The sequence below is a fragment of the Muntiacus reevesi genome, chromosome 7 (genome assembly GCF_963930625.1).
Source record: "Muntiacus reevesi chromosome 7, mMunRee1.1, whole genome shotgun sequence".
Classification (NCBI taxonomy): Eukaryota; Metazoa; Chordata; class Mammalia; order Artiodactyla; family Cervidae; genus Muntiacus; species Muntiacus reevesi.
The window spans coordinates 79,332,598-79,350,829 of NC_089255.1; the positions used below are offsets into that span (position 1 = coordinate 79,332,598).

General features: G+C 38.1%; 1 protein-coding gene across 5 annotated transcripts in view; it reads left to right on the plus strand.

Moving 5' to 3' along the window:
• The window catches only part of PCNX1 (pecanex 1), a 175,995-nt gene that overhangs the window by 25,582 nt on the left and 132,181 nt on the right, over positions 1-18,232 (plus strand). For all 5 annotated transcript variants that reach the window (XM_065941703.1, XM_065941705.1, XM_065941704.1 and 2 more), the window contains exons 2-3: positions 3,126-3,334; positions 15,162-15,267. In XM_065941703.1, the coding sequence (XP_065797775.1) occupies positions 3,126-3,334; positions 15,162-15,267 (315 nt within the window). The remainder of the gene's footprint in view (positions 1-3,125; positions 3,335-15,161; positions 15,268-18,232) is intronic.

Genomic DNA, 18,232 nt, shown 5'->3' on the forward strand with positions numbered 1-18,232 from the left:
CCATCCCTGGGTTGGAAAGATCCCCTGGAAGAGGGCATGGCAACCCACTTCAGTATTCTTGTCTGGAGAATCCCATGGGCAGGAGAGCCTGGTGAGCTACAGTCCACAGGGTGACAAAGATTCGGACACGCCTGAAGCAACTTAGCATGCACTCAAATATATTTTATTTAACATTTTGACTAAAGACATTGACTTTCACCAAAATTTACAGATTCAGATCATCTAAAGGCTTTTTCTTTTCTTGCTGGGAAAATTTAAAGTATAGAAAAATTCCTATAAAATATGGAAGATAATTTTAGTCCATCAGTATACATCCTTACTTTTATTTCTTAGGACTTTTATTTCTTAGGACTTTTATTCCCTCCGTTATTTTTCACATTTGTGCCATGGATTGTAGCCCACCAGGCTCCTCTGTCCATGGGATTCTCCAGGCAAGAATACTGGAGTGGGTTTGCCATTCTCTTTTCCAGGGGATCTTCCCAACCCAGGAGTCGAACCCAGGGCTTCTGCATTGTAGGCAGATTATTTACCGTTTGAGCTTCCAGGGAAGTGCAGGAATATGGGTAGGCTCAAGTTTCAATAGTTCATTTGTAAGCCAGTGCCTTGGGGAAAATATACTCTGAGCTTGTGAGAGGTTCCCAGATGGCCTGCTAAAATCAATTTGACTTACTATGTATTTGGAATTATAGAAAATTATATTTTGAGATTTTTTTCTTTGGGCATGTATGTCTGAATCTTGACAATGGGAATAGTTTCTTGTCTTCTGAAGCCCCATCCTCTGAAAGGAAATACTTACCTGGAATCCTTAACCTCCACCCCCTGAAGGGGACTGTGGCAAGAGGGCTGAATTGCTTGAGCTGTGGTTGTGATAGGAGGGCCTTTCTGAATCCTTTGGGGGCAGCCTCCATGGGAAACCTCTAAGGTTAAAAACATTCCTTTGGGGACTCCACAGGCAATGTGATAAACCCTACTGCAAGCTAATATAAATAGGTATGTTGAAAATACTAAGCAGCTAAGATCTTCCTACTTCCTGGTTCTCCTTCCCAGTTCCTTCTAACACTTTCATAAACATCTCCCTCCATACCCACTTACCATAGGGTGCCTTGATGAATGGGATTGTCCTAAAGTTCAGAAGTGACTACCTCACTTATTTGTGCAAAAGTTCTGCCTATGTAATAAAATACATACATCTTTAGACTAAAAAGATGAAATAAAAATAAAAAGAATTCCTTTGGGGATTTTCCTGGAGATCCAGTGGTTAGGACTGCACGTTTCGACTGCCATGGCTTGAGTTCAATCTCTGGTCTGGAAACTGAGATCCTGGGCAGTGTGGCCCCCCCCAAAAAAATTCCTTTTCTTTCTGATCTAACCTGTTCCTTTACCTCTGATTAATAGTCATTTTTTAGTTTATGGACAATGTTTGGTTACTAAGACCTTCATCTTCCTTTTCCCCCCAGCATTCTCTGTCTGCTGGAAGTGAAAGGTGGTATAGATACGGAACTGAATTCTGTACTTTGTAGGAATTAGCTTATGTACTTACTTTTTTTTTTTTTTTTTTTGGTGAATAAGCCAAAGGAAATTTTCCATTAGGATGATTAAGTAAAGGTAGCACCCCCAAGCTTCAGGTATACCAGTAGAAAAGCTAGATCCCAGTGCCAGTTGACTGTCCCACTGTAGCTCTATGAAAAATGGTTCTTAATTCTTCCCCCAGTTGACCGTTTGTGCGCAGTGAAATAGCCATAGGACTGATGGATTTGAGGGTAGACTCTGGAAGGAAGGCGATCCCCTTGTTATTGCTGTCTAGTTTTTCTTCATCTGAATAAGTATTAAGGAAAGTTGGTTCAGATATTATTGATGGATGGAATTTATAGTTTAGGACAGGATTAGTACCTATGGTTCACCACCCCATCCCCAGGCATACTGCTTTGAAATTCTGCTAATTTTTGTTTTCATTTGCCAGATTTATTTTTGCTGTTTTATTTTTACTCCCTGTTCTGTTACACAAGGACAGAGCAGACAACTTTAAAGCTAATAAAAATTTAAGTTCAGTTTTTGTCTCCAAATAGACCAATGATTGTTTATGTTGTAGCTCAGTAGAAGCACCAGCTACCTTAGTAGTTGGCAAAAAAGATCCCAAACCACACAAGGAGAGAGCGTGGACTTAAAAGAATAATCTGAATGAATTTAGTGTTTTGAACTTGGAAGCAAAACTGTTATTCAGTTTTTTTCTTATAGCTGGATATTGAACTGTGACTTACCATAGGGCAGCAAAGAAAGGCTTCAAGGGAATGGTAGTTGTATTATGAGTTACAAATTTATGGCTAAACGCTTTGAGGAAAAATGTCTGATTAAAGGAGATCCTGAGAAATATGACCTTCTGGTTAACTATTTGTTTTGAAAGGCAGACCTGAATTTTTTTTCCCCTCAATTCTACAATTTCTCTCATAGTTAATCTGTGAGATTAACTATTAACAACTTTTATTTTTTTAAGAGACAGTGAGGTTCAGCATAGATAATGAACATAGTGTCTTTACATTGCTGCACAAGGAAATGAGTGTGTTTATATCATAAAAAAAAGTTACTGGGAGCACATAAACAAGGATTATTTATATTTGGAGTGCAACCCTGTCTTATTCACATATTATGTAATGTGATAGGTTAACTCTCTATTTGGATTATAAGCTTTTTGGCATGAACTTTATTTATACCAGTGCTGTCCACTGGGCATGTAATGTGAGCCATGTAGGTAATTTAAAATTTTCTAGTAGCTGCAATATATATTTTATTTAACCCAATATAATCTAAATATATTTCAACAAGTAATCAATATAAAGACTGAGATATTTTGCACCCTTTTTTCCATACTATATTTTCAGAACCCATTGTTATTCTATTCTTAGTGCACATCTCAATTCAGGCTAGCCACATTTCGAGCACTTGATAGCCACAGGTAGCAAGTGGGTACTGTATTCGATAAGGCTGTCTTACACTTCTGTAGTTTGGTGTTAGGAACACAATTGTTGCTTTGTGTGAGAATGTGTGTGTTTGTTATTTTAGCTACAGATTTCTCTAGATGAATAAAGTATAAAAGATTTTAAAATGCCTATCTTTTCTTTCTCTTTAAGGCCCTTCCCTCTTCCATGATTATAGTAGCAGTTTATTGTCCTGTGATAGCTGCTGTTTTCATTGTTCTGAAGATGGTCAACTATCGACTCCACAGAGCCCTGGATGCTGGAGAGATTGTAGATAGGAACGCAAATGAGTTCACAGATCAACGAGCCAAAACTGAGCAAGGCAACTGTTCAACACGGAGAAAAGATAGCAATGGCCCGAGGTAAGGAAACCCATGACGCCTGTGTCCAGTGATGTGATTATTGTGTCAGGCCTGTTCTGTTCACCTGGCCTAACCACTGTTAGTACAGTGACAGGGATGATCGTCATGTTAGACAGTAGCGAAGCTGACTATCTGGGGATAAATCAGTATCCTCGGCCTTATTAATGAACAACGTGTTTGAATGATAATCAGAACACTAATAATTAAACATACCAAAGACCAAAACCATTGGAGAACAGGTTAAAAAAATAATAAAACATGACTTCATAAATCAAAGCATTTTTTACTTACACATATATATAGTTACATGTATGTACATATACTTATATACTTTTATATAAAATGTATATTCATCTTAAGCAAGCTGTGATAATATTTTACTTGACACTTGAAATCTGCAGTTTTCCCTTTATTATAAGTTTTTTTTTTCAATTTTATATTCTTACCTTAGAAACTTAGCTGTTCCTTCCCTAGACCTTGGCATGACTGATTTCCTCTGTAGTGGTGACCCCCTCCTAGAGGCTTTTTTTTCCTGTCTCAGCTGAAATATTCTTCCTGCTGTTCTCAGTCACATTCTACCCTGTTACCTCAGCTTCAACCAGAGGAATTTAGTTATTATAGTCAAAAGGTTGTGACTTTATAGAAATAATAGGTATCCCTATTGTAATTCTTCAATTGTTGCTTTATGAGCATACAACATTTTTAAGTTCATGCAGTCCTCAGAAGCAATTCTATGAGATGGATGCTGTAATTATCGCTGACTTACAGATGTGGAAAGTAAGGTGAGAAGGATCAAATAATCCAGGCATTCAGGCTCTGGAGTCCATGCTTTTAACCTACTCTGCCATGTTTCCACTCAGTATAATATATTATATCATGATATAAATAATGCCATTAAAAGGGGGTATTCATCTTCTGTGACAGGGCAATGTTTCTGTGTCATCTCTAGTGCACTTGAAGCCTTTGTCCTTTTTCAGTTACATCTTCCTTCATCCTAACATGATTATCCCATTTATTCATTGAACAGATACTTTACTCTTGTGATAATTTTATTCATAGCATAAATCACTATCTGAAATAATTTTACATAATCATTTGTTTGCACTTATAAGTTTCTTGAAGGCAGTGCCTTGTTTTTCTTACAAACTATTTTATTCCTAGGTTCTTGAACAGTGTCTTGTACTAATAGGTACTCAGGAAATATTTCAAATTAGTGAAAACATTTTTTTCCTGTGATGGTATTTTTTTTCCCCCTGTGATAGTATTGTTAATGACTGCACAGTATTCCATTTTGTTGGTATACAGTAGCTTAATTTAGCTTTAAGTTATTTTCTAATTTAAATTCAAGTATTAGATCACTGTGATGTTTAAATTTTAAATGAATAAAAATTTTTTATCATGATTTAGCAGAAGTAGAATTACTTGAAAACTATGCCCCATTTATATTGCCAAAGTCCAAAGATTTTTACCTTTTAATTATTGTGATCAGCAGTTGGAGGGTTTTTTTTCCCCCCACTTTTGGCAGCACTGATTATTTAGTATTTTCACAAGCTGGTAAATATCTCATTGTTTAATTTTTTCAGTTTTCAGATTGCTAGTGAAATGGAGGCATTTTTCTTATGTTGTTCCATTTAAATTTGTTATTTTGCGAGTTGTATGTTTTTCTATCAATGGTTAGTTTTTTACTGTTGGTTTGGAGAAGATACTTATGAAGGATATCAACTCATCTTTTATGTCAAATACTTTTCCTCACTTTATGGCATTTTTTATATGTATTTATATACCACAGTTAATTTTTGTATGATCTGTTCTGTGCAAGTTTATTAGTTCTGTCTTTGATATCAAGTTTTGTAAGATATTTTTCTTTCCCCAAATTATGTAAATTTTCGTCTGAGTGTATTTTCAGTATTTTTGCCATTTTTTCTTTTATTTTTAACTTATAGTCAATCTGAAGAACATTTCTAACTTTTTTATCAGATTTGTTAGGACCAGCAACATTGAATGGATAATGCATCATTATGTCCATTTCTAGGCTCTGTTTTCTGCCCCACTGATCTCTCTTTGCCTATAATACACTGGCTTTCTAATATGCTTAATACTTAGCAGTGTGAATCCCTCTTCACTATTTTAATATTATCTTAGTTATTCTCATGCATATGATTAGTTTTTTGTGAGATGTTCCCTTGTCTACTCATCCTTCAGAAAAATCTCAGTAGAATTTTGATGATAATTGTATTAAATTTGGAGGGAACTCAGCATTTAAAATAGAAAGCCTCACTCAGAGACGTTGTGTGTTCGTTGTACAGTCACTCAGCCTTGCCTGGCTCTTTTATGGACTGCAGCACGCCAGACCTGCCTGTCCCTCACCATCTCCCAGAGTTTGCACAAGTTCATGTCCACTGCATCAGTGATGCCATCCAGCCATCTCATCCTCTAATGCCCTCTTCTCCTTTTGCCTTTAATCTTTCCCAGCATCAGGGATTTTTCCAATGAGTCAGCTGTTCACATCATGTGACCAAAATACTGGAGCTTAGCTTCAGCGTCAGTCTTTCCAATGAATATTCAGGACTGATTTTCTTTAGAATTGACTCGTTTGTTCTCCTTGCTGTCCAAGGGACTCGCTTGTATATGTATATGGTGTATGTGCATAAATTTTTTAGTGGATTCTGCATAGTTTTTAAGTCTGTTTTGTTTCTGTTATGAAATACATACCCCCATTTAGTGGGTAAACAAACATAATGTAGATTTTGCACTTAATCTGCCAGGGGCTTGAATCAGTTCCTGATAGTATGACCTTGGGGGAGTTAAGCTTTTATGCCTTGTCTTCCTCATCTGGATGATGAGACAAATAATAGTACTATCTCTAGGGTTCAGTTCAGTTCAGTCCAGTCCCTCAGTCGTGTCCGACTCTGTGACCCCATGAACCGTAGCTCACCAGGCCTCCCTTTCCATCACCAACTCCCGGAGTTTACCCAGACTCATGTCCGTTGAGTTGGTGATGCCATCCAACCATCTTATCATCTGTCATTCCCTTCTCCTCCTGCCCTCAATCTTTCCCAGCTGATGCCTTTTCAGATGAGTCAGCTCTTCGCATCAAGTCGTCAAAGTATTGGAGTTTCAGCTTCAACATCAGTCCTGATCTGATGAACACCCAGGACTGATCTCCTTTAGGATGGACTGGTTGGATCTCCTTGCAGTCCAAGGGACTCTCAAGAGTCTTCTCCAACACCACAGTTCAAGAGCATCAATTCTTCGGTTCTCAGCTTTCTTTATAGTCCAACTCTCACATCCATACATGACTACTAGAAAAACCATAGCCTTGACTAGACAGACCTTTGTTGGCAAAGTAATGTCTCTGCTTTTTAATATGCTGTCTAGAGTGGTCATAACTTTCCTTCCAAGGAGTAAGCATCTTTTAATTTCATGGGTGCAATCACCATTTGCAGTGATTTTTGGAGCTCAAGAAAATAAAGTCTGTCACTGTTTCCACTGTTTCCCCATCTGTTTGCCATTCAGTGATGGGACCAGATGCCATGATCTTAGTTTTCTGAATGTTGAGCTTTAAGCCAACTTTTTCACTCTCCTCTTTCACTTTCATCAAGAGGCTTTTTAGTTCCTCTTCACTTTCTGCCATAAGGGTGGTGTCATCTGCATACCTGAGGTTGTTGATATTTCTCCTGGCAATCTTGATTCCAGCTTGTGCTTCATCCAGCCCAGTATTTCTCATGATATACTCTGCATATAAGTTAAATAAGCAGGGTGACAATATACAGCCTTGACATACTGCTTTTCCTATTTGGAACCAGTCTGTTGTTCCATGTCCAGTTCTAACTGTTGCTTCCTGACCTGCATACAGGTTTCTCAAGAAGCAGGTCAGGTGGTCTGGTATACCCATCTCTTTCAGAATTTTCCACAGTTTATTGTGATCCACACAGTCAAAGGCTTTGACATAGTCAGTAAAGCAGAAATAGATGTCTTTCTGGAACTCTCTTGCTTTTTCAGTGATCTAGCAACTGTTGGCAATTTGATCTCTGCTTCCTCTGCCTTTTCTAAAACTAGCTTGAACATCTGGAAGTTCACGGTTCATGTATTGCTGAAGCCTGGCTTGGAGAATTTTGAGCATTACTTTGCCAGCATGTGAGATGAGTGCAATTGTGCAGTAGTTTGAGCATTCTTTGGCATTGCCTTTCTTTGGAATTGGAATGAAAACTGACCTTTTCCAGTCCTGTGGCCACTGCTGAGTTTTCCACATTTGCTGACATACTGAGTGCAGCACTTTTATAGCATCATCTTTTAGGATTATGAGGCTAAATGAGATCATATATGCAAAGCACTTAGAACTATTTCTGATACATGGAAAAACAGTAATTGCTAGCTCTTATTAGTTCTGGATAGGTTGTATATGATTAGTTCTGAATAATTGCATATGTATAATTTAGAGAATAATAACTGAGTGAATACTTACCCACCACACAACTTAAGTAATAGGACATCATACAAATACAAGACTTTCTCATTTCATTCCACCCTTTTCCTTTCAGGAGTGATCTTTATCTTAAACTTTTTATTAATAATTCCCTTGGTTTACTGTTATACAGTCTTTGTAGATAATCCTAAACCTATTATTACTTAATTTTGTCTGCCTAAGACATCCTAAAGACAGTCATATTGTTTGTATTTCTTTGTGAAGGGCTTCTTTTTTGCAGAATTTAATATTTTGTAGACTTACCCATGTGGATGCTTCCAGCTATTATTTGTGTTTGCTCTTGTATAGTCTACCACTGTTGGAGTAGACTACAGTTTATCCATTTTTCTGTTGATAGTCATTCAGATTATATCTAGGTTTTTTGCTCAGATAATGCATTATCATATATGTTTCTTTGGCCACATGTGTATATCTAATATATGTAAGCTGGTTCACAGGGCATTTTCACATTCAGTTTTGTTAGGTAATTCCAGCTGTTTGCCAAAACAGTAATACTGGTTTATACTTTCACCACTAGTGTGTGAAAGTTCTTATTGTTTCATATCCTCAATATTTGATTTTGTTGTTGTTTTTCTAAGTTTTACTAGCTTTCCATTTTAACAGTTGAGTGTTGCTGCTGCTGAGTCGCTTCAGTTGTGTCCGACTCTGTGCAACCCCGTAGACGGCAGCCCAACATCACCAACTCCCAGAGTCTACTCAGATTTATACCCATCGAGTTGGTGATGCCATCCAGCCATCTCATCCTCTGTCATCCCCTTCTCCTCCTGCCCCCAACCACTCTCAGCATCAGGGTCTTTTCCAGTGAGTCAACTCTTCACATGAGGTGGCCAACGTATTGGCATTTCAGCTTCAACATCAGTCCTTCCAATGAACACCCAAGACTGATCTCCTTTAGGATGGACTGGTTGGATCTCCTTGCAGTCCAAGGGACTCTCAAGAGTCTTCTCCAATACAACAGTTCAAAAGCATCAATTTTTCAACGCTCAGCTTTCTTCACAGTCCAACTCTCACATCCATACATGACCACTGGAAAAACCATAACCTTGACCAGATGGACCTTTGTTGGCAAAGTAATATCTCTGCTTTTTAATATGTTATCTAGGTTGGTCATCACTTTCCTTCCAAGGAGTAAGCGTCTTTTAATTTCATGGCTGCAGTCACCATCTGCAGTGATTTTGGAGCCCAAAATAATAAAGTCTGACACTGAGTGTTAGATGTGTCTTATTTTGACTTCTATCAATAGTTAACCTTTCTGATTACTAATGAGGCAGAGCATCTTACCTCACATACATGGTCCATTTAAGCTTTCTGTTCTTTCCAGTGCCTGTTTATTTCTTGTTTCATTTTTCTTTGGAGTTCTCTTTTTTTTGTTAAGAAGAAGGGGTTCAAGAGAGAGGGAACATATGTATACCTATGGCTGATTCATGTTGATGTATGGCAGAAACCAATACAATATTGTAAAGCAATCATCCTTCAATTAAAGATAAATTAATTAAAAAATATATATTCATTATATTACTCCTTTGTTGGTTATATACATTACAGATGTCTTTTTCCAGTTTATAGCTTGTCATTTTGCTTAAGATTTCTTATGATTATCATGCTGCTGCTGCTAAGTCGCTTCAGTCGTGTCCGACTCTGCGACCCTATAGACGGCAGCCCACCAGGCTCCTCTGTCCCTGGGATTCTCCAGGCAAGTGTACTGGAGTGGGGTGCCATTGCCTTTTCCGTATGATTATCATACATTTCTTAAATTTATAATTTATTGGGTTTTTTTGGTAATTAACGTTTCTGTGTCTTATTTAAGAAATTATTTTCTACACAGATATCAAAAAGATACTCTCAAAGATTGTTTTTTTGAAGTTTCATGTTTCTTTCATTTTCACATTTCAGTTGTACTGGAAATTATTATGATCTGTTTTCAGGTATGGATTTAGGGTTTGTTTTTCTGTATATATAACTGGCTTAATCAGTATTTGTTATAAGACTGTCTTTTCCTTTTTGACCTGTGGTACTCACTTTATCATAACTTGTTTTCAGATATGGTGCGTATGTTTCTGGGCTCTATTCTCTTCTGTTAATATAGTTTATGCCTATGTAGTTACTACACAATCATAATTGCCCTAGCTTTGTAAATGACTTTTGATACCTAGTGGGGCAAACCTTGTACTTTTTTTTTTTTTCCCAAGAGTGACTTTGCTACTCTTGATCTTTGATACAAACTTTAGAGTCTGCTAGGCAAAGTCTACAAGGACTTAAGAGTTTTTATTAGAATTACATTGGATATGTAGATTCCTCTGCTGAGAATCTATATCCTTACACTATTGAATCTTTCCATTTACCTAATCTTTAATGTCTTTCAGTAAAGATTTATCATTTTTCCATTAAAAGGCTTTCATAGTTTTTATAAATTCTATCAACTTTTTCTAATTACTTTTTGTTTTTGTCCCTTAAATGTAGCAGTTTACTTTGTTTCCAGCAACCTTATTAAACTCCCTTATTAATGGTAAAAGTTTGTAGGTTATTTCTTGATTTGCTGCAAATGATGACAATTCTACTTCTTCCTCTCTATGCCTTATTCTTGTTTTAACTTTTCATTGGCTATAACTTCTAACACATGGTTAAATTGAAATAGTATTGGTGTACATCTTTGTCTTTCTTTAATCTTAAAGAGAGTGTCTTTAAGCGTCACCATTAAATAAGATCTTTGTTGCAGAATTTGCTTTTGACATGTCCTTTCCCTCACTCTCCCACTTACAAATCTCTGTTCTGAGGAACAGAAATGAACAGGAAGACAAATACACTTATTTTCAGAGCCTATCACTATGCTCAGTACATTAGAGCTGTTGGTTTGTGGCATGGATGAACAAATGTAGTAGGACTCACTGCTTCTGCTTCTGGTTGCCATTGGCTGTGGTATGGCAGCTCAGAAATAATGATCTTAAATCTTGATCTTAAAGAATGAGTCAACGTCATTTATATATGTGTTACATTTTTAACGTTTCAGGAGAGGAAATTAGCATGTTGAATTTTAAAATATGAATACGTGAAGGCAGAACATGTCTTTTTTCTGTTTCTCGTGCCGTGATGCTTGCAATATTGTAAATTAAGGATCCATTTAAAATACACACAGGTGAGTTTTAGGCTAAATTTTCTGAAGATTTATTCTGTTTAGGGACTTTGTTTTTATCTATTCATGCTTTTATGAACATCCTTGTGGTCTTGATTTAGATTTGTAGATTTAGTACTGAGGTGGTACTGTGAAGTTCTAGTTAGAGCCTGAGCTGTTAATGATATTAATTATCAACAAATTGACTTGTGACATCTTCTTTATAATTCAGATTAGACCCTTTCTACTTTCTAATCAACAGGGGAAAGATTAGACCTCTTTCCCCTGTACCTGGTTTTTTTTTTTGTTTTGTTTTTAAACAGACGAGGAAATTAAATCATAAAGGTAGCGATATCCTGAATTTGGTCAGTTTGCTCTACAGCTTACCGCAGTAGGCCACTTTGCTTCTGTGGGAATTGTAAACTACTTACTTTCCAGGTACGTGCTGAAATCACCATCCGAAAATCTACAACCCTTACTAGTAAAGAAAATTCTTACTCAATTTATATATTAGGACACTGATAACTGACTAAAAGTTCTGCTTCTTAATTTGTAGAGAAGAGAAAGGTACAGCAAGTTTGTAAGAGGGTTTAGTTTTTTTCTATAAAAAGAACTGTTTGTTTTTTCTTTCATCTTTTTTTCTCCCTAAGTACCTCCTACTCAGTGTTGACCATTGAGCATTAGATCTAGAATATTTTTTCTTCACTGGAGATGACTGTTCCCCACATGAGATACTTGGCAATATTTGGAGAAACTTTTGGTTATCACAGGGAGAAATGCTACCAGCATCTGGTGGATAGAAGTCAGGGATGCTGCTAATCATCCTAACAATGCACAAGATGGGCCCCAGCAGCTGAGAATATGTGGCCCGAAATGTCAATCGTGTTGATGTTAAGAAAGGTTCTCTAGATATTGAAGTTTATTTTTGGTTTTGAACTGGAAAGAGAACTTCAGTGCCTGTTTTTTAAAAGGCATTATTGACATCTTAGACTGTGGCCTTTAGACTTAGACCTGGTGTTCAAATCTTACTATCAGTCCTTACTGGTTATGAGTACCTACATTCTGGTGTATAAGGAAAAAAAGCAGAAAGAACAGATATAATAACACACTGTAGAGTGCTGAGTTAGTGTTACTCGTGTCCTCCCTTCCCACCTGAATTCCACATACCAGTGACTTGGCTTACGTTGTGTATTCCTCTGAGAACTTAGGCAAGTTTTTACCTTTCATTTTTCAGTTTTTTCATCTGTGTAATGAGGATGATAGTGTTTATGGCATAGATTTTAGGGGACTGTTTCATGAGAAAATGCAAATAAAACATGTGCCCCTGTGACTAGAATATATTAAATATTTAGTAAATTTTGCTTTGTTATTTTATGTTCTAATTGTAATCATTTGAACTTGCTCTCAGAAGTGATTCATAAAATTAAGAAAGATTGTTCATCAACTGATGATTGAATAAACAAAATGTGTTCTATCTTTACAATGGAATATTTGGCCATAGAAAGATATAAAGCACTGATACATACTACTACATGTATGAACCTTGAAACCATTGTGCTAAGTAAAAGAAACCAGTTACAAAAGGTTGCTGAGGGCTGATGGGAGGAGGGAGGTGAGTTAATAGCTAAATGGGTTTGCTTTTGAGATGATAAAAATGTTTTAAAATTGGCTGTCATGATGGATGCCTCACCACACTCACTTTATGAATATATTAAAAATCATCAAATTGCACAGTTTGAGTGTATGATATGTGAATTACGTATCATACAGCTGATGCGTAGATACTAGGGAAGATGAGAGCCGTCTGGCCTTTCTGTGGTATCGAACATTTTATTCCTTGGTTTTCACCTTGCTCACCATCTTCTGATTCTTTGCAGTCTGAATTAGAGGATGCTTTCCAGTGGAGTTTAGCAGTAATATTGCTGGTTATCACTCATCACTCATTCAATGGGTGATAACTGCTTATATATACACACCTAAGATTTTGCCAGATTAGAGAAGTATTTCTCATTCTGGCCTAGATAGCCTGTGTGACTTAACATCAAATGGCCAGCACACTTGAACATATTCCAGTTTTCTCACATATGAACATTTGTACGTGGAGTCTGCCCTCATATTCATAACCGAGTTCCATTATCTTGTTTTCATAGATGGATAACTCAGATGGTAAAGAATCTGCCTGCAATTCAGAAGACCCAGGTTCAATCCCTGGGTTGGGAAGATCCCCTGGAGAAGGAAATGGCAACCCACTCCAGTATTCTTGCCTGGGGAATCCCATGGACAGAGGAGCCTGGCAGGCTACAGTTCATGGGGTCGCAAAGAGTTGGACACGACTGAGCGACCAACAACAAGTTAGAAAGCTGATTTCCATTGTTGGACATTAGTTAGCCAACTGCAGTCAGTGGCCTAAACGTAGGAACCCAGTAAGCGAACAGGGACGTGATGATTATTAGACCATTAATTTAAAAAAACACTAGAATGCAAATAGCTGTAGTGATAAATGCATAAAAGGAAGGTGTACTTGTAAGCAGGTTCTGTTTGCCTGTATCTTTTGATTACAGTTGATGGAATATCCCACCTAAACAGGGTTAAGGTAATTTATGGCTCACAATAGAGAAAAGTCTCTGTTTAAGGGGTGTCATCACATGTGACTGTGCAGAATTTCAAGTAACTTCATGACTCTTGTTCCTTATACGAGACTGTGCTTTTCTTTTAGTTGGTTTCTTAGACAGGTTCTCCCCTTACAGTTAGAAAATGGCTACAGCAGCTCCAGTGACTATTCTTCTCAGCATTTAAGACAAGCAGATACAAAGAAGTTTCTTCTCTCAATAGTAAAGTGCTTCTGACCTGAGTTGGGTCATGTGCTTATTCTAGAATTACTAATTGTTTAGACCAAGAGATTGGGATATGCTGATTGACTTTGGCCAGTAGAGCTTCCCCCTAACCCTGAGAGTGGGGTCAGCATTACCTCAGCCATATGAGAGCTTGGGTTGAGGTGATTCACCAGAAGAATTTGGAATTGCTTTTTCTTTTTGTTAACAAGGAGGTTGAATTAGATGCCAAATGGCAAAATAACCTATGTTCACAATAATGTTCAGCATATATATTAGAGCTTTTATCCTTGGTGCAAGTGATGTTGCTCAGTCGTGTCCAACTCTTTATGACCCCATGAACTGTAGCCTACCAGGCTCCTCTGTCCATGGGATTTTCCAGACAGGAGTACTGGAGTGGATTGCCATTTCCTTCTCCAGAGGATCTTCCCAACCCAGGGATTGAACCCGGGTATCCTGCATTATAGGCAGACATTTTACTGTCTGAGCTACCAGGGAAGTTCATTATCCTTGGTAATGATAGCTAAAAAAATTCATAGACTGTACATCAGGTAGAATGAATAAAAAACTTGGGGCAAAAGATAGGATTATGATAACTTTTAGGTCTGAATTATTCTAAAAGTTTGTTCTAGAGGAACCTTATTATAAAATTGTCTTAAGTGTTTTGAAATTTATCATGATCTTTTTTCCTTATTTTGGGATGCCATTATCTTTTAAGTACTTTAAGTGGACTTCTCAGTTATTTGAACTTAGTAATTTTCTCTTATGTCTTTCTAATGCCTGTTTTTACTACATAGCATCATTTCAGTTTTTAAAACTTGTGCCTTCTAACTCAACATATACAAATCTAAAATCTTAGGTTTCCAGTTCTGTAAAACAAGTTAGTGTCTCAGTTAAATTCTGTTAACTTTAGAAGTACAGATGCAAATAGCTTGACCAGAATCATCGTTCTCATGCATGTTCTTTATTGTGTTAAGCAGCTTAGACTATACTCTTGGAGAAAACAGGTTGTGTAAGATCTCATTACCTTCTGACCAATTTCTCTTTGCCGTTGGGAAACAAAAGGCAAATCATCTGTTTGCTACAGTGGTTTTATGGCATATATCATAAAGTGCATGATATATTTAGTATGGTACAATTATAATCAACCAGTTTCTAGTACTGAGTGGATGTAGACAGATTGGGAGAGAGTTCTAAATATTTTGGAATAGTGACATGGTTATAAAATAATTCAAATTATTGGACTTACAAAGGAAGAATAATTTTTTTCTATTTGCTCTGTTAAATACATGAACCTCTTAGTTTTACAGAAAAAAAAATATAACTTAAAAAACAAACTAAAAGAAAAACAGTTGGTGTCAGAATAAGGACACTCTCTTTTTCTCTTTTTTTCCCCCACAGTGATCCTGGTGGGGGGATTGAAATGGCTGAGTTCATTCGAGAGGCCACACCCCCAGTTGGTTGTAGTTCAAGAAATTCTTATGCTGGCTTGGATCCAAGCAACCAGGTAGGAACCTGTGCTGTTCTGTTTTGCTCTTTTCTTTCCTCCTAATGGTGGCCTCTTGTCCGTTATAGTCAGTTGATGTTTGGGTTTATCTTGCTGATAAATTTTTGATTTGTTTACTGATCATTGTTTATCACTATTACCCAGAATTTTCACATTAATTAAGTACTTTGTTGCTGAGCACGTACCACATGCTCATTGCCTGGGGTAGTTTTGATCACGATAGTTGTGGTGAATGCCCTTAGGAACTTGGACTTATTTACCTTCACAGTGTCTGTATTGGCAACATCTCAATCTCTTTTTGTGGAATGAAATAGCTTAGTTCTTAACATGGCTGCACTTTTTGTATTCTTTAATTAAACCTGCACTTTCTTACTGACAGATGTTGGCAGATTACCCTGGGGAGTAAGCCTACGATTTTGCAACAGACTTTTGAACAGCCACACCTTTTACTTCTTTTTTGGTAGGGCTGAAGAAAGGACAGCAGTGGCTGACCATCTTTGGTAACTATACTCTTGGCACTGCGTCCATTAGACTTGCCCTGTTGCAGGAAAGAGAGTGGGGCACGAGAGGATGGTCACATCCCAGGTCACATCCGAGTCCCTGGTACAGTTGCCAAGTGTGGGTTCTTGGCTTCACACAGGAAAGAATTCAAGAGGTGCCATGGTAAAGCGAAAGAAGAGTTATTCAGGCAGGAAACACACACCACAGATAGAGTGTGGGTCATCTCAGAGGGTAAGAGAAGTCCAGGGTGTGGTGTTGTCAGGTTTTAGAGAGTAAACTAGTTTCCTATCACTTAACTCTATAGTGATAGTAAAGTCCTCAGTCGTGTCCAACTCTTTGTGACCCCCATGGACTGTAGCCTACCAGGCTCCTCCAGCCATGGGATTTTCCAGGCAAGAGTAATAGAGTGGGTTGCCATTTCCTTCTCTAGGGGATCTTCCTAACTCAGGGATCAAGCCCAGGTCTCCCGCATTATAGACAGTTTACCGTCTAAGCCACCAGGGAAGTCCCAGTTTCATAGACTAATGAGTGGGAGGAGTATTCCAGCCATTTTGGGGAGTGGGTGGGAATTTCCAGGAATTGGGCCACTGCCTAATATTTGACCTTTATGATCAGCCTTGTCATGGCACCTGTGGGTGTGTCATTTAGCTTGCTGCTGTGTTTTTTTTAACTGAAGTATAATAGCTTTACATTATTGTATTAGTTTCTGCTGTAAAACAAATGTATCAGCTATATATGTACATATATCCCCTTCTTCTTGGACTTCCCCTGACAACTCATCCCACCCTTGTCGGTCATCACAGAGCACTGAGCTGAGCTCCGTGTGCGATAGAGCAGGTTCCCACTGTTGTTGTTCAGTCACTAAGTCATGTCTGACTCTTTGTGACCCCATGGACTGCAGCACGCCAGGCTCCTTTGTCTTCCATTATCTCTTGGGGCTTGCTCAAGTTCACGTCCAGTGAGTTGGTGATGCTATCTAACCATCTTATCCTCTGCTGCCCACTTCTCCTTTTGCCTTCAATCTCCCAGCATCAGGGTGTTTTTCAGTGAGTCTACTCTTTGCAGCAGGTGACCAAGGTATTGGAGCTTCAGCATCAGTCCTTCCAATGAATATTCAGGGTTGATTTCATTTAGAATTGACTGGTTTGATCTTGCTGTCCAAGGGAATCTCAAGAGTCTTATCCAGTACCACAGTTGAAAAGCATCAGTTCTTCAGTGCTCAGCCTTCTTTATGTTCCATCTCTCACATCTGTACGTGATTACTGGAAAAAACTCTTGTTAACCTTTGCCTTGCTTCATTTTGTACTTCATGGCCAAACTTGCCTTTTTCCGGGTTTCTCTTGATTTCCTACTTTTGCATTCCAATCACCAGTGATAAAAAGGACATCTTTTTTTGATGTTAGTTCTAGAAGGTCTTGTAGGTCTTCATAGAAGCGGTCAACTTCAGCTTCTTTGACATTAGTGGTTGGGGTATAGACTTGGATTACTGTGATGTTGAATGATTTGCCTTGGAAATGAACTGAAATCATTCTCTTGTTTTTGAGATTGCACCCAAGTCCTGCATTTCAGACTCTTGTCGACTATGAGAGGGCCACTTCATTTCTTAGGGATTCTTGCCCACAGTAGTAAATATAATGTCAACTGAATTAAATTCACCCATTCCCATCCATTTTAGTTCACTGATTCCTAAGATGTTGATGTTCACTCTTACCATCTCCTGCTTGGCTACATCCAATCTACCTTGATTCATGGACCTAACATTTCAGATTCCTGTGCATATGGTTCTTTACAGCATTGGACTTTACTTTTACAGACACATCCACATCTGAGGGTCGTTTCTGCTTTGGCCCAGCCGCTTCATTCTTTCTGGAGCTATTAGTGATTGCCTCCCCACCCTTCCCCATTAGCATATTGGACACCTTCCGACCTAGGGGGGCTCAGCTTCTGGTGTCATATCTTTTTGCCTTATCATAGTGTTAATGGGATTCTCAAGGCAAGAATACTGGAGTGCTTTGCCATTTCCTCCAGTGGATCACATTTTGTCTGAACTCTTCAATACGATCCATCCGTCTTGGGTGGTCCTGCACAGCGGCGTGACTCAGTAGCTCCATTGAGTCATGCAAGTTGCTTTGCATGACAAGGCCGTGACTCCTGAAGGGGCCCCCACTAGCTGTTTGTTGTACACGTGGTCGTATGTATGTGTCATCCCAGTCTCCCGATTCTCTTCACCCTCTCCTTCTTCCCTTACTGGTGTATTTCGATGAGTGTGTACTAAGGCCCAAGGTCTAAGAGAAGTAGGCTGTTTTGGACCTAGTTGGTTCTAATCATTTTATGTAATTTCCTTGGGCTATGTCATTCTTTTAAAGCTTGTGTCCTGCCCCTATTCTGTCTCAGCCCTACTTATTTTAGGGAGGGAGTCCCATCTTGAATATAGTTAACTCATGTCTGCACCTAAATGCGTAGC